Source organism: Aplidium turbinatum, chromosome 4 (assembly GCF_918807975.1).
Source record: "Aplidium turbinatum chromosome 4, kaAplTurb1.1, whole genome shotgun sequence".
NCBI lineage: Eukaryota > Metazoa > Chordata > Ascidiacea > Aplousobranchia > Polyclinidae > Aplidium > Aplidium turbinatum.
In genome coordinates, this window is record NC_137475.1 from 41,984,495 (window position 1) to 42,006,863 (window position 22,369).

The 22,369-nt window shown below is 37.5% G+C and overlaps 2 protein-coding genes across 3 annotated transcripts; both read right to left on the minus strand.

Moving 5' to 3' along the window:
* Positions 1–4,304: 4,304 nt before the first annotated feature.
* LOC145769189 (uncharacterized) lies at positions 4,305–10,122 on the minus strand. The gene is made up of 3 exons (XM_082580779.1): positions 10,107–10,122; positions 5,555–5,985; positions 4,305–5,259 (listed from the first exon to the last, which is right to left on the minus strand). The coding sequence occupies exons 1-3, from the start codon at positions 10,120–10,122 to the stop codon at positions 5,056–5,058; spliced, it is 651 nt and encodes a 216-aa protein (XP_082436905.1). The 3' UTR covers positions 4,305–5,055.
* Positions 10,123–11,795: 1,673 nt separating this feature from the next.
* On the minus strand, positions 11,796–20,189 carry LOC145768505 (agmatinase, mitochondrial-like). Of its 2 annotated transcripts, none has more exons than XM_082580013.1 (10): positions 20,063–20,189; positions 18,824–18,949; positions 18,153–18,261; positions 15,592–15,679; positions 15,302–15,416; positions 14,647–14,695; positions 14,145–14,340; positions 13,860–13,960; positions 13,189–13,352; positions 11,796–12,185 (listed from the first exon to the last, which is right to left on the minus strand). In XM_082580013.1, the coding sequence occupies exons 1-10, from the start codon at positions 20,076–20,078 to the stop codon at positions 12,118–12,120; spliced, it is 1,032 nt and encodes a 343-aa protein (XP_082436139.1). In that variant the 5' UTR covers positions 20,079–20,189; the 3' UTR covers positions 11,796–12,117. The 2 variants fall into 2 exon arrangements, with proteins under 2 accessions (XP_082436139.1, XP_082436138.1); XM_082580012.1 differs by lacking the exon at positions 15,592–15,679 and adding an exon at positions 17,644–17,731.
* Between the last annotated feature and the right edge of the window lie 2,180 nt (positions 20,190–22,369).

Consider the following 22,369-nt stretch of genomic DNA (forward strand, 5'->3'; position numbering starts at 1 on the left):
GACCCCTTGGGGGTCCGTGAGAAAGCATTTGGGGGTCCGTGATTACCTTGACAAATTTTGAAGAAAAAAAAAGAACGAAAAACGATCTTTTTACTTTTATTTCTCTCTTTAGATGCAAATGTATCAAGCTCAAGCCCGCGAGAATAAACTGTACCGGTAGGCCTATGCATTAAAATAAATCTATAGGCCTACTGCTGCCTACAGTACCTACATTGACCTCAAACTACACCTACCACAACGCATGTCGATTTGAAAAGCAAAAGGAAATCCCCTCTCAAAATTGTTTGAGAGTAAAAGTTTTCTATACGGCATGGCCAACCTAGCTGATATTTTTGGTCATATTAACAATGTTAATCGTGGCATTCAAGGACCAGGTGTGACAATAATTGATGCAGCTGAAAAACTGAAAGCTTTTTCAGCCAAGTTGCCGGTTTGGAAACGCAGATTGGAAGCAGGTACTTACGCTAACTTTCCAATGTTAGAAGATCTTATCTTGATGGATCAAACTCAAAGAGAATGTATTCTTTTGATCTCTATGAGAGAAGAATTTTGCGCACACTTGGAAACCCTGCAAATCTCATTTCAACGTTATTTTAATTTAGAACACCTGCCAAACGAAGTTGAAACATGGATTCGAAATCCTTTTCTTTTTGACTTGAACAACATTAGCGATGACGATCTCAGTAAAGATGACCTAATTGATTTGAGATCAAAAGAGTTATTACGCAATGAATTTCATTTAAAAACTGTGGAAGAATTTTGGTGCTCACAACTGCTAACCTACCTATTCTTGGCAAAGCAAGCGATTATTGTTTTGTTACCATTCATAACCACTTGCATTTGCGAGGCAGGATTTTCAGCTCTTGTTACAATAAAAACTAAACATCGAAATCGCCAGGACGTTGAAGATGACATAGGGGAGATGTGTCACCAACGGGTCATTTTTCACATATTTGTTATTTTCTGGCCATACAAAGGTCATGCGTCCTTCTTTTTTGGCATAACAGTAGGTTACATACCCTGGTATATTCAGCCAGAAAAGTTTCTTAATTTTCCAACTACTAACTGCCGAAAATTAACTTTTAATTGATAATAAAAAGTGCCCCGTTGGTCAAACCCCTATACGACCAACGGGCCACTGCTATTCGACCAACGGGTCACTTCTACATGGCAAAAAGCTGATGCACTGGAGCATATTTTAGACTATTTAATGCATGAACAACATACAAAAAACACAACAACATAAGCAATAAGCATTTTTATTATGCAATAAGCATTTTTATTATGAAATTTCATTTCATATTTTCATATTCAATTTCATAATATGAGCTTTAAGTGTTTTTGGTGTTTATTTTATTCCTTTTAAATCTCATATTTTTTTAAAGTTGCAGAAACCTTTAAGATATCAGACAGGCGTTTTTTAGATGCCACGGGTGTTCTGTTGGTGCAGTAGTTTTCTCACTATCAATTGATTTATTCTTTAACATAACGAGCGAACGTTGTTCGTGGTAGCCTATAGGCTATCATATTTTTTCGCCGACTTTCGAACAAAAATATTTTGTTTCAAAACATCTTCGACAGCTTTGTTAAGATTTTCCGAACTAAACAACTTTGTTTTATTGCTAGTTGTTTTAATTTCTGACATCTTTAGTCTTAATACATAAAGGAATAGGCTACATTGTTGAACAATTAGCTAGTGACCCAATGGTCGAACAAGTGGGTGGTCCGTTGGTCACATGCATGATAGTTCTTGGATTTTATGGCCTAGTTTAATGATGGATAAAATTTAAACATTTAACTCATTGCAATTTCATTAATCAATGAATAAGCAATCAGCAAACAAAAAACAGTCGTGAAAAAATAAACTGATGGGTGAAAAAAATTGCAGAAGAAAAATGTTCAAATTTTACTTTCTACCTTGTAAACCATACTTTCCTTCATAACAATAAGAAAAAAAATCACAGGTCCCCGCAAGGAAGATTTCCAAAACCAAAAAGGTTAATCTCGATACCACAATAACATTTTTCGTGCTTCCAACTTTTATTTTAAGAAATAGAACGGTGGTCCATTGGTCCTACCATGTCCGTTGGTGGAACATCTCCCCGTGTTGCATTGTCAAAAACTCAACCACAGTTCAGTCGTTTAGTTCAGGAAAGGCAGCAACAGCCCTCTCATTAAATTTGCTTACGTTGAAAAGTTTCGGCATGGCACTTTGGGTCCTACTGCTGACATTTCTTGAACAATTCATTCATTTTCTTATTTGAGCAACTGTTCAACCTGATATTTGCCGCAGGAGTCATAGCGGCAATGCAATATGACACAGTACAGTAGTTGAGTAGCATAATTATTACAATAGTCAATAGTATTAAAAACAGAGAGAGACTGTTCACCAGGCATTTGGTAATAAAATTAATTTGCGTTCTTCTGGTGACTATTTACTAGGTTACCTCGTGATGTTAAAGATGATAACTAGCTTTTTTTTCCGACGTTTCGTCAGTCAGCACGACTGACTTTATCAAGGTGGCTAAAACAGGTTAATACAACCTGTTCAGCAACGATGGCACAACACAAAAACATACTGATAAAATGAGTAAAGTAAAGCAGCAAGAATCAGAATTAATTCTGATTCTTGCTGACTGACGAAACGTCGGAAAAAAAAGCTAGTTACCATCTTTAACATCACGAGGTAACCTAGTAAATAGTCACCAGAAGAACGCAAATTAATTTTATTAGTCAATAGTATGTTAATTGATTTTCAGGCAAAATTTAGGTAGGGGTCCGCAGAATTAACAATTTGTCTAAAGGGGTCCGTGACAACGAAAAGGTTGGGAACCACTGCTCTACAAGTATGCAAAACTACCAGGAATAACCTATAGGCCTACAAGGCTTTGTCAGTCCGAGGATAAAGATTCAAAACCAACCAATGTCGACTAGTTGAAAGCTTTATATCGGTACGGTACCTTAAAAACTTCACTGTTTTGCAGACCTTGTAACACCCCACCAACCACCTTTTTTACGCCTACGATTCTGATTGACGACACGTGATTTTGTGACAGAATATGTCTCCTAATTTTCGTAGTCTGTTATAGTTAGGCTACTGAAACATCTGTCTAACCTCAACATTTCCTTTAGATCTGTGGCATTGAACGTGACCACACAAACCAAATGAATCGGCTGTGATAATGCTGGTTAGTGGTTATCTTTTGCTGTTCCCAACAAGCATTTGAGGAAAGGATAAGTTATAGGCACACTTTTTCCTGTTCTTGCCATGGCAGCAATACGCCTTCCTATGCCCAAAACTTTAATTTGTTTATCTACTAACATGAAAGCAAAGAACGTGCTCATCAACCAGCATAGCCTAGCTATTTGCAACTAAGCTGAATTAGCCAAATCACTTCGTTCTACTACTTCAAACAAGGTTGCTGTATGCTGTCTTTTTCTGTAGCCTGAGTATCATAGCTTAATCAGCTTTCTATGAACAACGATGTGTAGCCTACTTTGTGTAGGCTTTTTTGAAGTCTAAAGTCAAAATTCAGGTAGGCTACAGATGTTCCAGTTGGATTGATCTAGTAGGCGTCAAAGTTTAATAGGGTGTTTGACTGTTTGGTGTATGGTTGAAAATTGTGTAGAAGTGAGCTCATCCTGGGTATTTTACCACGTCAAGATAAATGTTTGAGTTCGCTTTTCCTTACGATATGGCCCAAGAATTTCAGCTGCCGCATTTCTAAAATCTCAGTAGCTTGTCTACTACTCCTGGCCCCTTCTGCAGGTTAAGCGAGCCTTTATTCTTAACTGAGCATAGACTTACAGTATAGGTTCATGCTAATACAGTAGGCCTTGTGGATTAGGATATATATCTTTGGCAAGTGAATATACTTTCATACACTAAAGCATGCTTGCGTTTTAGACACCATTTGCTGCAATACCAGGCAGGCCTGTATTCAGTGCTGTGTTAAGCCCTTGGTGGACCCCGGGGCCAAAATAATTTTGGGCCCCTTATCGGCAAGCAGACTTATGATAATATAGTGTGTCACGATTTCTTTCTCTCTTACCAGGAAAAAGACTTGGAAAGATTCAATGACGTAGTTTAATGGGTCAAACCGAAAAGCAGTCAACTAAATGTCGAATAATTCTGCTAGTGAAATGATAATCTGACTTCTTGAAGAACTTTAACGAACGGCTTCTCAAATAACTCTAATTTCTGCATCAACTACCAATCCACAACTCATAGCACAACTCTCATAACCAACTCAATAATAATCATCATAATAATCACCATAATAATAATCTCAGAATGATCAGAATACAAACTACACCACTATTTATAGTTGGCTGTTCAGTCCAGTAACTTCGAGAAGGTTACATCATAAAGAACCATCGTTCGGTCACGTAGCATTTAAATGTCAACAAGCAGAAGCTTATAGAAGTCTAAAGAATGTCACGTTCGCAAGAAGATTCTTACATAATAACGATTTTGCAATCGGACATTTACAGATAAACAACCTTATGACGTCATGACAAACGACGCTCAGAAATCATGAAAAACAACAGAACCTTCTAGATTTGCATGCTTACAGATGATTCTAGAAATACGTTACATAATACAAATTTCTCAATCAGAGGTTACTTCAGGTCATAACCGATAATAACACACCGCACCAGAACTCCACAATGAAAACAGCACATTCTGTCAAGACGCAAAGCAGCCCGACGCAAGGCTTTGCACATTGATTGTGACATACGCCCCCCCTTAGAATATTGTTGCAAACAATATAACAACACAATCAATACAAAACACACCATAAAACAATTAATTACTCAATAATCAATTTTCATAAGTCCATCGTTGCATGATCTACCAACAATAGCTTTTCTCAAAACAATAGTCACGTTTTCTGCGAAAGTTTCCAACGTCCTCAGCAACTTCAGTGCATCGGCGAGCGAGATGACCCATCTTCCTACATCGGAAACATCTCCTCTCCGGACAGTCCTTGGCGAGATGACCTTCTTTATGACAATTATAGCAAGCCTTTTCATCAAAAGGGCAGCTCCTTGCTATGTGTCCAATCTCCCCACATCGGTAGCAGTGGTTGTCACGGCAACGTCTATTTTCTGAATGTCCGCCGTTAGCAACGCATTCCCTGGCGAAGTGTCCGCGTCTACCGCATCTATAGCAAACTCCAAATGGTCGTCGCCTGCCTCTTCTCCTCGGTTCATCGCGCTCATTGTATCCGTCATCGTGAGATCGTTGCTGATTATCTGCAGAACAATCTCGAGCAAAGTGACCATTCTTGCCACAAGAATAACAAGTAACTTCAGAATTTCTCTCAATAACATTTCCGATTATAAGATCAACTAAAGGGTTTTGTAAACATAACGCTTTCACAGTCCCACTACAATACGGAGTTTCGATATATATCATCGCTAACGGTCCTTGGATTGAAGTGGTATCTATCCTTGTCACATGGCCAGTTTTTCCCGTTAACTGATTGTCATTTACTAAATCTCTCCTCACCATTATACCCGTAGAACCAGAATCGCGTAAAACTTTTACCTTTTTGTTTCCAACTGTTCCATCCACTACTGGTAGGTAATCTTCAGGTTTTATTTCTTTATAAGCATCTTCTTTTGTCTTCTTTCCCGTTTTCTTCTCCAACTGATCATCTTCATCCGATCTCTCATTTTCAAGCGTGGGTTTAGGAATCATTAACGCACAACCACCTCGATAAACGTCCGTGTCTTTATCTTTTCCAGACTGATTAGGTAAGGAAAACGACTTGTCCTTGCATTCCTTCGCTTCGTGTCCTTGCCTATTGCAACGATTGCACCACTTCCTCGATTCCTGATGATTTCTATTAGTCTTTCTCCGGCAGTTAACAGACTTATGACCTAAGCCATTACAATGAAAACAACGTACTTCTCTTGGAACAGCACCTCCTTTAGAGTTATTTGTTTGCTCCTCGTCATTATCGCATGACAACGTTTCTTCAGTCGACAACTTTTCATCATGAGCAACTAAGTACTGTTCTGCCACACTGGCTATTTCTTCTAGATTCTTTGGACTTCTCTCCATTAAATAAACAGACAGATCTTTTGAACATGAATCTGCGAATTGTTCCTTAACTATAAGGTTTGCCAATCCGTCCAATGATTGATCGGCCCCCGAAAGTTCAAACCATTTTAACAAAAGGTTTCTTAAACGTTCAATAAATTGACCTGGACTTTCGTGTCGTTCAGGCTTTGCCTCACGGAATCTTTGACGGTATCCATGCTCGGTAAAATTGTATCGCTTTAACAGAGCTAACTTCAATCTGTCGTAGTTCATGGCTTCTTCTTGCGAAAGTCTTGAATATACATCAAGAGCTTGTCCCGATAATAACATGCTTAGCTGGGTAGCCCACGTCGACTTCTCCAAATTGGCTATTGTAGCATATCTTTCAAATCTTAACAAATAACTATCCAACTCATCTTTTTCTTCAACAAATGATGGCAAATCTGGACGTCTAACTTGCGCCACAATAACATCTCGAGCATTATCATTAGTAGAATTAGATTGCTCACCAATGTCCAGCTTTTGTCTTTCTAATTCAAGTTTTAACCTTTCCAATTCATATTGCGCTCTTCTTTCTTCAGCTTCTGCTTCGCGCTGCGCTTGTTTCTCTTCAGCTTCTCGTTGAGCTTGTTTTTCTTCAGCTTCGCGCTGCGCTTGTTTCTCTTCAGCTTCTCGTTGAGCTTGTTTTTCTTCAGCTTCGCGCTGCGCCCGCTTCTCCTCTGCTTCAGCTTCAAGTTGTGCTCGCTTTTCCTCAGCTTCAAGTTGTGCTCGCTTTTCCTCAGCTTCAAGTTGTGCAGCTTCAGCTTCACGCTGTGCTCGTTTTTCTTCAGCTTCAAGTTCTGCTTTCCTTATTTCACGAGCAGCTCTTCTATCTTCTCTTTCGTCAGCTTCTCGCTGAGCTTTTTGGTCCATTATCTTGTGATACTCTTCCATCACAAACTGAGACTTCTCATTACCAGTCAGCCAGCCCCATTCGTTCAGCCATGCTCCCTAAGTCTTCAATCATCTCATGTTTGACAGTATCCGCCATCTTGACATTAATTTATTATTCTTTCAATAAATCTTCGGTATTCTTCGGTTTTTCGGTTATATTCCTTTTCGGTTTATCCCGGACGAGCCCCCAGAATGTCACGATTTCTTTCTATCTCTTACCAGGAAAAAGACTTGGAAAGATTCAATGACGTAGTTTAATGGGTCAAACCGAAAAGCAGTCAACTAAATGTCGAATAATTCTGCTAGTGAAATGATAATCTGACTTCTTGAAGAACTTTAACGAACGGCTTCTCAAATAACTCTAATTTCTGCATCAACTACCAATCCACAACTCATAGCACAACTCTCATAACCAACTCAATAATAATCATCATAATAATCACCATAATAATAATCTCAGAATGATCAGAATACAAACTACACCACTATTTATAGTTGGCTGTTCAGTCCAGTAACTTCGAGAAGGTTACATCATAAAGAACCATCGTTCGGTCACGTAGCATTTAAATGTCAACAAGCAGAAGCTTATAGAAGTCTAAAGAATGTCACGTTCGCAAGAAGATTCTTACATAATAACGATTTTGCAATCGGACATTTACAGATAAACAACCTTATGACGTCATGACAAACGACGCTCAGAAATCATGAAAAACAACAGAACCTTCTAGATTTGCATGCTTACAGATGATTCTAGAAATACGTTACATAATACAAATTTCTCAATCAGAGGTTACTTCAGGTCATAACCGATAATAACACACCGCACCAGAACTCCACAATGAAAACAGCACATTCTGTCAAGACGCAAAGCAGCCCGACGCGAGGCTTTGCACATTGATTGTGACATAGTGTGTATGTTAACTGCACTGATATGGAAAGGTGGTTCACTTCACTAGACTTTCTCACCAGTTGAGAAAACAATACAAATGTAAATAAGAGCAAACACAGGTCTATCAAGTCACAGCTACACTTTTGCTTGCAATGAAAGCCAAAAGTGTTAACGATTTCTAAACATACTGGCAACGGTCATGAAGCGTAGGGGTCGTTCAACCCAGATCTTATAACACACAGTAGATGTTAGCATAAAAATTTGATATGCTTATCACATTGAGTTCATACAATTTTTTACATCGAACAAGAATTGACAAAATTATGAGAATTTTAAATTGGTTAGTTACATTTGAAAGCAATTTTTTCCAAAAATTACAATTGGCATTTGAAATTTCACTAACCTATTATTTTTAAATGTATAGCCATAACATAGCAAAACAGTTTAGAAGTGCAAAAAAAAAGGTGAATTCACAAATGCTTTAACAAACAACATTTTAACACTTTCACCAAGTGGTAATTATGTTTTGCCTTGTAGGATCGCCCGGGTAGAGGCTGACTTGGTGACCTCATAAGGTCTTTCGCTTCCTTCCTCTCTCACTTTTATGTAATCTACCAGTGCATTTGATGTAATATTTTGTGAAAAAACATAAACCAGTGATTGATTGATTAAACCACTCACCATTACAATACTTTCAAAAAGCTACCCAAGCACCCATTCAAAATGCTAACATGAAAACTCAAGTGTACTCAAAACTTAAATGTGCATAATTAATCAGGAACTTTAGTATGATAAAAACAGTAGTTACCAATCTAGTGATATACTTTCAATTCACAACAGAACAGTGTTAATTTATAACAGCACAGAATGGCGTACATGGTTTATTAACTAGGCATACTCACACAAGATACACTATTATTAATAACCTGTTGTTAATCATGCTATATTTCACTAAAACATTTTTTTATTAATTGCTTTATTTTTGGAACATTGTGATTGTTGAATTTAAGAAGCACAATTATTATGAGCAGCAGTTGCTGTAATCTAACTGTTGAATTAACTTTACTACATGTAATTATTTTTTTCATATATGCAAACACCATTGGTCATGCTAAAAACAGCTGTTATTGGAATGGTGCATGGGCATGAATGCTGACTTATGTAGATGAAGTTTAATAACTTTATCACATGTTGCAACTACTTGACAGGAATCACAGCATACATAAGAAAATTACTATGAACTTTAATAAAACGGAGCAATATTTACAGTGCAACACTAGTTAATAGGTTTCTAGGTAAGGTCTAACAGCTTCATTACTCACTGACAACTTTGCAGTACTCAGAAAGCCTTCATAGGTTACTGGTGCTTAATGAAATGTTGTAATGCTTACTGCACAATAACTACTACCTAATTAAACTTTTATAACTTCATAAACAACCATCAACCCAGCAGTGTACAGAACACAGCAGAAATATAACTTATAGTAAACACAGGTCTATCAAGTTATAGCTTCATCTTTGCTTGGAATGAAAGAAATGAAATATAAAGCAGCAACGATTTAAAATCACAAACAAAATCCCAGCAACTGTCATAAAATATATACTTATTATACTGGTATCTAAATGTATGCTGGTTACACTTGCTGATAGCTACCTCTGTAAAGTCAGGGATATTTATAATTACGGGATTGTAAATGCTAAAAATGAAATGCTAATTAATCTATGAGAAATGCTATTTTGTTTACTGTTTACAATTTTTTAGCAGTAAACAAAATATGACTGCAGAAATGGAATAGGCTACAAATAAGACAAACATTTTTATGGCCTACATCTAAAGGCAGGTGAATTGATTATTACCCTACTCAATGACCGCTGTCCGCTTATTACTTGCTGACCTTTGAGGTCAGTTTTTGAATTGTTTGCCTTACTTTTGGTGGTCGTTCTTCAGCTTGTGGCCTGCTGATCACTTTATCTGGTTCTTACCACAGCAATTAAAGACATGGGTAAAGATCGCATTAAATGCTTCATGGTTTCTGGTACATTCAAGGTTTAACATTTGGCTCAACATAACTTTGAAAAAAAAAACTATGCAAAGAGCTTTGACAAAAACATTTCCTTGTTTGGAACATCTGCAAAACTTTTGCAGCACATCTGCACCATTGGTAATCATAGTAAACAAATGTACTTCAATGGCAATAATGGCAAAGCAAAGTTTGCTTGGTTCTAACAAACCTCCATGGTCAGCCATTTCAAAGAATTCCTCTTTGAGAGTTTTGTTTATAAATCTGAAATGTTCAAAGCAAGAATGTCGCTAGTTCAAACATGACATCTTCTTTATGAAATGCTGAATAAAATCTTGGTACATAGCAAGGTTACACCATTCTAGAGCTAGACTACCGTACCAGTTGTAAACCAGTAACATTCACTTTGAAGTTAAGCTTAAGAAAACAAAACACCCTGTAAAACCAAAACGTTAAGCTAAAAGTGCAACAGCCTTAATGCAGCTTATGACACTTCAAAAAGACTTTTACCTTGCAAGTTATACCAGTAGATGTAGAAAAATACTTTATTGTTAAAAGGGATATCAATAGACCAACCAAACTTTCAGCTAGTCCAGTATTACAAAAAGTATTTCATGTGACTTGTTTAGTTATTGGCAGACTTCAAAATCAATCGTACCTCACTCTTAAAGTTTATGCTAAAGAGAAGCTAACCTACAAAACATGAACGCTTTCACCTTACCTGGTATGCTAAAGAAAGGTTTCAATCTATGCTTTTGCAAAATTTAGACAAGGCATTGCAATTAAGTTATGCAAATGTCTTATATAATTTGCCCATTTATGACAATCATTTTAAAATGAGCTGTCTACTTCGTGGTTTAACAGTAGCTTACAAAGTATGGTGATCCTACCAGTGTATAAAGTGGTTTCAGTTCAACAGTTGCTAATTCCAACGTTCTACCACAAAATACGAAAAAATAAACAACCAAAATAATTAAAAAACATTTATCTTAAACACACCTTTGTGGGAATTGGGCCCATCTTGACTTCAAGTATTCAATTGCAACCAACCTGTTTTATTTCAGTAATTTTACTAATGTTGTCGTATTTTAACTTTTCTTTAAGATAATGTGGTGTTTTTAGAGATGTTTTGGTATAAGGGCCCAGCATCTCATTGGTACCGGGCCTAAATTATCTTCTTAATGGACAAGTAGGCTACACGCAGTAAACTTTAACAACTAAAAAAACACATTGTTACTGAAACGCAACAGTTTATTACCAGTGGGCCCCTTGAGATTCCATCACAAAATAACTACGGTAGGCTACAACACATTTATTTTAAACACACCTTTGTGATAATTGGGCCCTTCTTGATTTCAAGTATTCAATTGCAACCAACCTGTTTTGTTTCAAATACAAATGATTTTACTAATGTTGTCGCAACCTATTTTAACTTTGATTCAAGATAATATGGTGATTTTTGAGATATTTTGGTATAAGGGCCCAGGCCCGACATCTCATTGGTACCGGACCTAAATTATCTTCTCAATGGAAGTACACGCAGTAAACTTTAGCAGCTAAAAAACATGCCACTGACGCGCAAAAGTCTATTACTTGTGGGCCCCCTGAGATGGTGGGCCCGGGGGCCGGGCCCCCCTTGGCCCCCCCCTTGACACAGCACTGCCTGTATTCGACAACAGCACTTCCTCGCTTTTAGGAAGGAATATCCTGCTTTCTGAGTTATATGCAATTTCAAAGGAAGCTTCGGGCTAGATTAGGTCAACGTAGTTTGATTTACTGAAAGAATATCAATCTTCGACTAGATAGGCCTACAGAGCTTTTAGTTGGTAGCCCACAGCTGTTTCACAACTATTTGATTACAAACATGTGAAATGTTATAAATAATTAAAGAACCACTTTATGATTTTGGATTGCAACTTTTATTTCATGTTTAATGACAAGTACTTGCAATGAATAGAAAAATGTAGGCCAACTGGCAGTGATCATAGGCCTAGACAAAGCGACAACCAAATAATTCGAGGGTACCTCCTTTTAAAAAAAAAATTGATAAACGCAAATGTCCAACACAATTGATACATGAAGTAGCCTACAGACCAATTACAATATGAATTTTCATTACAGAACAACATACAGTAAGCTAAGTACCGCAGAACATTTGAAACGCACCACAATATGCATGAAACGTAATTCGGAATGACTGGATATATAAAATATTACTTCCACTACTTCACACCCGGAAGGACACACAACATTTCGAACATGAGATTTGCGCCTGTGAGAGCAGTCGTACCTGTCAATCAAGAAAACTTCATGAAATAATGAATTTAATGACGCAAAGTTTCAGCAGTCATGGCCTAAACATTAACATATTTCAAGATGTCGCACATTCTTAAAATTGGAATTATGTTATAATTCATGGCCGCTCAGAACCGTAGGTAACTAGGGCCCGGTATCAATGAAAAGCCAGGACCCATAAACATTAAACATGCAACATCCTCAAATAGAAAGTAACACTCAAAAAGATTGAATCACGAGTGATAAGAAAAATGGTGGATGGAAGCAGTACTTTAAAATATTAAGCTATTTCCATGTGGCTGTAAGGCGTCGCATTCAATTCCAGGTCGTCCTAAAACGAGTTTGGATGCTTAAAATATCGGATCTGGATCTAAAAGTACCCACTCGATCCCTTTGTCAATCCTACTCTGGTTACTTAATTTATAGTACGGTCATGACTAATCTACCTGTAAATTGAAAACGTGTTGCATGGTTTTTACGGGGTTACCTCAGGACAACGCTTGAAGCAGCAGTTGTTACCTCTCAAAATTAAACCAAGATAACCAGGTGGGGGATCAAAATTAACAACGGTGCCGAGAAGAAAAAGTTAAAACACCTAATCTATCATTCAAGTGATTCGACAAATTTTACAGAAATCACGCCTGACAACGCGAACTAAACAGACAGCAATTATGACAGCAGCCTCAAACCGAAGAACCATATAAAACAACGCCACTTTGACTCCAAGAGCCTCTAAAAGTGTGCAAAACTACCAGGAATAACCTGTCAAGGCTTTGTCAGTTCGAAAATAAAGATTCAAAACCAACCAACACCACTCGTCATTGCACATGGCTAGGAATCTGTTCTGAAAGCTAGTGCAATTCGCTATAATCACAGCAAACCCGCAGCATCAGGCTAAAACACGTTGTTAGTATCTACATTGTAAAGTAAGCAACGATCATGCTGCTAAAAGCGAAGTTCAATGTATTGCTTAACCAACATAGTTCAAGGAAGATCACCTGTTGTGTCGTAAGGTGGAGATACTTCAACTAAGTCGCAACCAACAAGGTTTAAACCTTTGCAACCCTGAATGATTTCCATTCCTTGGATTGAAGTCAAGCCTCCAATTTCAGGAGTACCTGTCCCAGGAGCATAGGCTGGGTCTAAGGCGTCGATGTCAAAACTGAAACATAAATTTTAGCAGATACTTACGAAGAAACTTCTAGATCAAGCGATAGTGGGTCGGCTGGTGAGGTGTGCGCTGGAGCAAAGCATTTCAAACACTGTTCTCCATTCAGCGGCACCTTGTGGATGGAATAATTCACAGATGACACTTCGACAATCAGAAAGTGCATTCTGCTATGCTGGGTAACCGGCTTGCGTCAATGGTCCAAAGCCTCTACAAGGATGCGAAACTTCCGGAAATAACCTTTCAAAAATATAACTTCCAAACTACATCTCAAGATGCTAGTCTGTTCAACGCCAATGTAATATCAAGGTATCATAGTGTGCTCGCTGCTTACCCACATCGGCAATAATGATGATATGTGACTAATGTGATGCATACGTTTGTGATCATGGAGTTCTATCGACAATAAACATGTTGAAAAGTGGACAAAAGTGAAATCTTCGCTGATATGCACCAGTCTAGAATAGGAGATCCAGCATACAGCACAGGCGTAACCCTAACCTGAGATAAACAGGTCCACCTCCCATTTGTTTCCTTACTTCTTCCATGAGCGGAGCTAATGATTTGTGCCAACATTCTTTAGCAGGCACAATACGAAAACCCTGAACACAGTGATAAAAAATTAGAAAAAAACAAACAAAGCTGGCTGAACCTGTATACTTCTCACAAAATACGGCCTGCGTGTATCAAATATGGTGGCGAGATAAGGATATTATCAAGAAACACATGCGTTAAGCGAGAAACAGTTATCATCGTCTTGTGTGAAGTCGGTGGCACATTTCTTACCTGATCTATCTGATATTTATAATCGTCAATAGCATATCCAGAGCCTCTCAAGCCAATCTGGACCACTCTCTTGCAATCTAAAAGACCTTCTTCAACAGACCTTCTAAACGGGGTACCATGAGCAATTTTTTCACCCAACATAGTATCATTGCAGTCCCCGTGAGCGTCTACGTGCACCAAACCCACTGGCCCATATCTGGGAGAAAAAGGATGTAAATGCACACACATCAGTTTAGTGCAGGTTTGTATTTTTACATTGAAAATGTGATATGAAAGTTTGTTTGCACGACCAGAAATCCACTGAACCAGTACAGGCATTGAAAGATCTCTTTCATTAATTCAAATCTTACCACCACATAAAGATACCGATCACTCTTCAACAATATTTGAGCACTGTACCTAACTAAAAGTACGCAAGAAACAAGAAGCGTTATAAAACGATGCTTCAGTGAAGTGAAAACCATACTTGATAAATTACATAAACACTGGAGTGAACACTTACTTTTCCGCAACAGCCTGAAGAATGGGATACGTTATAGTATGATCCCCTCCTGAGTTGAGAAAAAAAAAATGATTAAAGTCAGGAATTTAGAAACTTGTAATGTTGTAAGTTATAACATTCCTACAGGAATAATGTAACCTACAAGTGCACATGTACAAGTGCACATGTACAAGTGCACATGCACGCCAAGAACAAATTGGGACCGTTACTAGTCAGAAAACAACTTCTGAACAAGTGAACGTACAAAAACGTAACTAAAGAGAGAGAGAAAACTTTTATTTTGTCTGTTGCGAGAATAGTACGGTACAATTATACACAATACGAATAAAATAGCACCATAGCAATCTAGATACCCCAACAGACAAGAAGCAGCGAAAGACTATATCAGTCATTAAGTCAGCTGCAATACATACGGCACTTCCACAAGCCACAGTTTAATACTGAGATAACAGCCACCGGATGCGAGTGTGGCGCCACAGACCAGACAGTAGACCATGTCGTCCATGACTGCCCAATCCATCAACCACCACATGGAACGCTTGGACTGAAGGCCCTGGATGACGAGACTGTCGAGTGGCTGATGACATCATGCCCAAACATATAGTCCGGAAGAACAGCTCATACGACGAAGCCACACATTCTTTGCTAAACGTACCAGCTGCGATTGGAACACATCCATTCTTTATAATTTTAGCAAAGCTTTCTCTGATACTTCGGCAAGTATCAGGAAGGTTGTAGAGATTCACCCAAACGTCACCAATATCTGCCACCTGAGTAAATTAGGAATAAAAAAAAACTTACTGACTGGTAAAAACATAAAAAAGTTATTTGTGATATGAGATTTGACCATTAAAAATAAAGGAGCCTGAAGTCAGTGATTGCTTGAAATTAGACATCATTAGTAGCATTAACTTTTGTTCACAAGATTCAACACAGGCCATTTACCATGAGATAATCAAAAGGGGTGCTCCCTGTAATTACATTAACGGCATGCACAACTGAAGATTCCGTTCGGATTTGTCGTGGACCAAATCTACACAACAACGCACATCAATCAGCAAACCAAGCAAAAGCAAATCGCTCCACGCCTTCATGACACAGTTTGAATGACTTCAACCCGAATACCGCCATTTGTGTGTCACCACGATCGAGTGATGTGTACCAAAAACAACTTTTTAACTGAATGCAATTCGTCATTGTATATTTTCGTCAATGTTACAATACCAATGTTGAAATGGTTTCATCCAAAGACTTTTCAGTTCTCCATTTTTAGTTGCACCTTGAACATTTTGTTCATATAATGAAGCAGACATATTTCATTATCTTTTTGTGATTTAACAGCGATTTGTGAACTTCCAACTAAACCGAACTCATCGCTGGAGTTTAACTACCCTACCCCCTCCCCATTTCGTTGTTTGTACAGGAGCAAAGTACAAGATTAACCACAAAAAGATAGATTAGTGATCAAGACGAACATCATTCAGCTAACCAGTCATTACGTTAGGGTAAGAAGCCCTAAGTTCATGCGTTATTCAAGCATGGTGGCACAAGGCGAAATGGCCCGTTGCGGCGAGTCCGATTCAGCGAGTACCCTATTCGGCAATTTTTTGAAAATCCAACGACGCCTTCTGTTTATTTAGAGAATTTTGTTTTTTATTCCACCATATCGTTTCTTTTGCACTCCGACAAAGAAAATAAAATTAAAATGAAATTTAACGAAAAATGGTTGAACTATTAAATTAAAATGTTTGCTCCCATAAAATTGACATGTATCCTACGTCATCCACCTTCTTTGCGTCATGTTTATGTCATTCATTTTTTAAATAAGCTATTTGTTGATTTTATATGACATTTCAAATATAGTTTACATCAAAACAACCTCTTTCACAAAACGACGTTGTAACTCAAAACAGTAAAAATAATTTTTGATGTCACCAAAACTTTTGAATGTAATGTAAAGGCAGTTACATCAATAGGCAATCGTGTACAATAGGGAACTTTTGCTGGCCAGGTATCGATTGTATATACCTGATACACATTTACATAAGCCATTCGATTTGTTCAAAGAACCCAATTAGCCTAACAGTTCGTATTTACATTGATTCAATGTCTGAATATTGAATAATATTCAATCGTTGGATTTACAGAAGGCGTCGTTGGATTTTCAAAAAATCGATGAATAGGGAACCCGACGAAAAAGGCTGTCGCCGAATAGGGAACACGCCGAATAGTAGCAGACCTGGCACGAGGATGGCATCATTAGAGAGACTGGAGTCATTCAAACCGTGTCATAAAAACCAGTTCGAAGGCAAATTTTTCGATAAAATGTCCAAGCACAACTGTTGATATGGAATGGAAGAACACGTTAGTGACAAGAAACTATAATCTGTGAGAGTGATTATACATATTTAGCTGATTATACATACTTAGTATGTATAATACTGATTATACATATTTAGCTAAAGATGTTATTACAAGAGATACGAATCGCAAGTAAAGCAATTATAATTAATCAATGGCTTGACATGCATAAAATTATTCATCAACATTAAACTGCTCAAACATTTGATTTGACAGGAGTTCTTTTTGCCAAATATTGCGACTGGTCATGCAAAACAACTGGACAGAAGTAGAGTTATTTCATTGCCTAGGCCTACTGTTAATAATTTTATTGCCATAAGTATAATCTTTACTAAAACAAAACTTTTGTGAATTAGAAAAAAATGTAACTTAGATACCATTTGTATTTTCACACAAAAACAATTGAACGAAAGTCATGCAATATGGTATTTCTTAAACAAAACATTGCAATATGATGCTGCTATCTGCCAGACAAGAGTGTTCAAATGTGTACACCAAAATACTTTGTCGTTTTGAGCAGTTTGCTCAATTTTGATTATATTATTTTTTAATACATGCAGGCATAAGCTTTGCAGCATGCAGTGCTAGAATGTCAAACAATGAAGCACACTGCAAAAACTGATGAAGATAAGTCACCATTAAAGATTCATAGGGTGAAGCTCCAGTTGCCACATTGCATTCACGGATTAATGCACTCTCACATCTAATCTGACGAGGGCCCATTCTAAATGTTTTAACCATATTTTCGACAATTTGTAAATACATATTACTGATTAAAAAAACAAAAAAATGCAGTTAATAAGACAGGGTGAATATAGTGATTACACTGATACTGGCAATGCAATCAATCATAACCATGTTCTCTTCCCAGAGAGCAAAATCCATCATTTTTACATTGATTCAATGTCTGCAGATGTTGACGTTAAATCAATATAAAAATGAGGGATTTTGCTGTCTGAGCAGTTATAGCTACTTAAATAATTTGTTTAATTGTTTATTTCAGACTTGGAGTGGAGCAAAACTGTTTTGATCCTTGGCATTTTATATTCACGACCTGAGTTAAGTGCAGGTTCTCTTAGTAATCACATTTACTGTGGTAAACTAACTTTGCATACAAACTTACACAATTCAGCTATCTACCATACCTGGTTCCTGATCGGTTACTTGCACCATGGTCAATTGGAACACCAACAAAACAAGCATCCAAACCATCACTTGACGAGGCAACAGGAAGTCGCATCATACTGGCGATACCTAATGTCAAGTTCATGAATGTTTTTACAATAATTCACCAACACTTGATTCTGGACACGGATAAAACAGCAAGCAGGTTTTAAAAAATATGACCCTTAACTTCAATAATCTTTTTTTTTATTTTGGCCTTTTGCAACATTATACAGTACACTCCGATTGCAGATGTAATAACACAAAGAACAGAAAGCTGCAAAGTGACGTATTTGTCTTCAAGTCAGTCTTCAAATGATTTCACATCAAACCAAGTCAGCAAAACAGCAGACTTTTGCAGACGTTTAATCGATGTAAAAATGATGGATTTCGCTGTCGAGGAAGCTAGACTTACATTATATATATAATATTTAAAGAAATGTTTGAAATAGTTGGCTATTTTAAAAAGTGACAAGGTTCCTTCAGCTAACACAACAAACTTTTTGCTTCAAAAAATAATTTACTGGTTAGAATTTTTTTCAAAGACAGCATTCTTACTGAATTAATTTGCAAGCAGTCTGAAATAATAACACAGTGGGCCTACTGGAAATAAAACAGTTTACACTAATAGAAACAAAACCTAGTTTATTACCTCCAGGTCTTGCCATTTCCATACCACTAAGTGGGGTATTGAAATTAGAATGTTTCAATCTTATACAATTTATTGCAGAAGCTCTGATCCATTTTGGTAAAAGTAGAGCATTTGCTGCCTGAATACCTGCACATACTTTTGTGTAAAATAAGATGGCGCACATTGCACAATAAATTTGCCATGGACAAAAAATTTTTGCATGAAACGGCTATTTCTACATCATGATAGATAAAGTCAACTGTAAAAATACTTTGTAAAAATACACATGAATAAAATGCTTTCAGAAATCAGTATTCAACAGGCTATAGTTAATTTATACAGTGACCAAATCTACTCGTCAACAATGAAATTGTTGTTGTTAAAAAACGGGTGAAAGATAAATATAAGTGACAACAGGATTTTAGCAACTACCATATGCGGTATGATACCTATAGCCACTAAGTTCTTGGTATTTCAAAGTTTGAATGGAAAGCATTCACATAATAAGCTTTGGTAACCAGTAACTACTACATACTTGATACATTTCAAACTTTAATGCAATGTTTTTCATGTGAAACCACATTTCAAAGCAAAAGCTTGAAACATGTAAACTACAAGCACTTACTGTGTACTGTAGTACGGTAATGGTTGGTTTGGTTGGTTTTGAATCTTTATCCTCGGACTGATAAAGCTTTGATAGGATATTCCTGGTACTTTCGCATACTTGCAGAGGCTTTTGATGCAAGGTTGTTACCGAAATTGACAGAGTGAAGTTTCCGATTGTTAAAGTCTTGTTGTCGGAGAATTATTCCATCCATTATGTGCAGCTGGATGGAGAGCAGTCCTTAGAATGCATTGCTCAAGCGCACACCCCTAGAATCGAACCAGCGCCACTTAATATTGATGCTTCTTCGTTCACGAAGTCACGTGCTAATGGATGGAATAATTCCCCGGCAACAAGACTTCAACGATCTGAAACTTCACTCTGTCAATCTTGTTGACCAGACCTGTGTTAGTGATTCAAAGCCTCTAAAAGTATGCGAAACTGCAAGGATTAAGCTCTGCAGTTTCGCATACTTTTAGAGGCTTTGAATCACCCAGTCCCAGGATAAAGATTCAATCAATCAACCAACTGAGTTATCGGGATGGACATAATGCTGTGCCATAATTGCAACTTAAACACTAATTTATAGCTAAATCTGGACATGCATTAAAAAAACTGAGCTGAATTTAGTTTACGTGTAGCCTAGTATTCTTTACCTTTGGAAATAAGCATTTTCACTTCATAAAACAAGGTTTCCTTCTTGTCAGAAATTCACATTCACATTTGGTTTGGACTCCTCAAGACTTCAGCTTGCAGATTTGCAGCAATTGCCGAAACCAACAAACCATGCAAATTTGCGGATCAAATTATCAGAGTTGCCACGTTCTAATTTATTGCGCAAATTTAGGTGGACAAACTAGGGACGATACATTACGGGACGCGCAACTCCGTTGTTCCTTCAACATTAGAAGGGTCAATTGCCAATTTGACATTTTTTTTACGCATTACTGCTGGCTTGCTTTCAACTAAAAACCTTAAATTACTTTAAAACCAACTTCACTCTTCTTATGTAACCCACAAAAAGTAAAATATTTTGTAAATTACAAAAAAACGTAACCCTTCTATTGTTGCGGATAAGCCAAAAGCGGATGAAGTTTCGCATCCCTATGATCTACAATCCCTAGGGACAAACACAGAAAAAAATACACCAAAACTTTCTAAAAAAATGGGGCTCCGCACTGGTTTGACTCTCAGAGTGTGCTCTTGAGCAAGGCATTTGAGGACTGCTCTCCATTCAGCGGCACCAAGTGGGTAGAATAATTTACAGACAACAAAACTTCAACAACTATCGGAAACTCCTCTTTGTCAATCTTGATAGCCGGCCTCATGTAGTGATTTAAAGCCTCTACAGTCTACAAGTATGCGAAACTGCCATTTTTAAGGTCACAAAAAAGCTTTCCTATCGGAAGATTAAGATTAAACTAATCTATCATAGTTTTTGGTTAAATTCTTTATTTTGATTAGCCAGAAACCAAAGTGACAAAGTCATAGCCTACATGTAACTCAAGATCAATCGGCGCTGGTTCGGCTCTTGTTTGTTTATCTTTATCCTGCATTGCGGGAAAGCGGACCTGAGCGCTATGCATCGGTGTACGCCTTCCGACATACACCTGACCCACGCTGCAGCCGACTGCAATGTCTGTTTCCGGTTGTCTACTCTACTTATGACATAATTTGGTACTACCCATTACTCGAAATCGATCACTAGGTAGAGGCAATTATCGTAAAGTTTCTTGCCCAGAGAAACAACAGCAAGTGCGGGTGGCTGGAGTCGAACATGCAGGCTCTCGACTGCGAGCCCAACGCTACCACTTGGTCACTGCTGCTCTCAGGGTGTGTGCTTGAGCAACGCATTTCAGGACGGTCCTCCATTCAGCAGCACCAAAGGAATGACATTCGGAACATTAATTTGTACCGACTGCTGTTTGACTTCGGCTACTAACCTCTTCTGTTACAAATTCAAGGTTAAACCTGAACTTTGACTCGGAACATTGATTCTAGTGTTATTGTTGAGTTGGTCTATCCTGGTTTAAATTATATTACCTTATAGCCTACAAAGCTAATGTTGTGTGGTGTTAAAACTGTTAATAGGCAGTGCACTCTGGAAGACATAAGGTTAGAACTTTGCCCCTTCGGAGATAGGAGTCGTAGATCGGTAGTGCTTAGCGAACACTATCCGACCATAGTCCATAGGAACCCCAGGCCATTCGCCAAACCTTTACAGTCTATCACTATGTGAAACTGCAAGGAATAAATTATCAAAAGCTTTGTCCGTCGGACGATAATTTAGGTTAAGGTAAAAATTAAAACTAACTATTTTTGAACTGTCATATCAAAAAAAGACAAACAATGTCATTGGCATACTTTCCTCATCACTATTATGTTCCTTCTTTGCATTGAGGTTATCAGAAAATGCGCCATTGTTCACGATCATAAGCTTGTCGATCCACACTTTCATAACAAAGATACGCCCATTTGGAGATGCGTGTTGTCCAAATCATTCTTGCTCTGCTATTATTGTTTTTTTTACTATTTAGGCCACTTTCTCTTATAATAATCTTTGTAGAAAGTTTGCCATATTAAATTGTGTGTCAGAAATATTTCAATTTTACTATTGCGATAACCCATGACATAGGCCTAATAGTCTACAGTGCTTCTCAACCTTTATTTGTGGCGACCCAAATATTAAGGTTAAATTAATAGCAAAGATTCGGCGACCCTACTTCCAAAACTAAGTTACTATAGCCTATGCGTTTCTCACAACGCTTTGTAAGCATGAAAAAATGAGCAACACTCAAATATAACAAGATTAAACAAAACAAAATGTCGAATTTAATTAATGTGAGCCTTGACTTTGGATTGTTTCAACAACTTTGTCAAAATTTGGAGCGATCTTGCTCAGTGCCAATCTCATGTCGTCTTCAGGCTGAAGACATTTTCTCTCCTTTGTTTTGTTGTGAGTA

Bases quoted from the DNA above. Each gene is read 5' to 3' on its own strand.
- LOC145768505 (XM_082580013.1), bottom strand. The intron at 15,680-18,152 runs GTATGGTAGATA...GTTGTTGTGTAG, and splicing joins AGTAACCGATCAGGAACCAG to ATTTGGTCCACGACAAATCC. The intron at 14,341-14,646 runs GTAAGTGTTCAC...TTTTTCTCCCAG, and splicing joins CTTCAGGCTGTTGCGGAAAA to ATATGGGCCAGTGGGTTTGG.
- LOC145769189 (XM_082580779.1), bottom strand. The intron at 5,260-5,554 runs GTAAAAGTTTTA...ATTGTTCTGCAG, and splicing joins GAACAGTTGGAAACAAAAAG to ATAATCAGCAACGATCTCAC.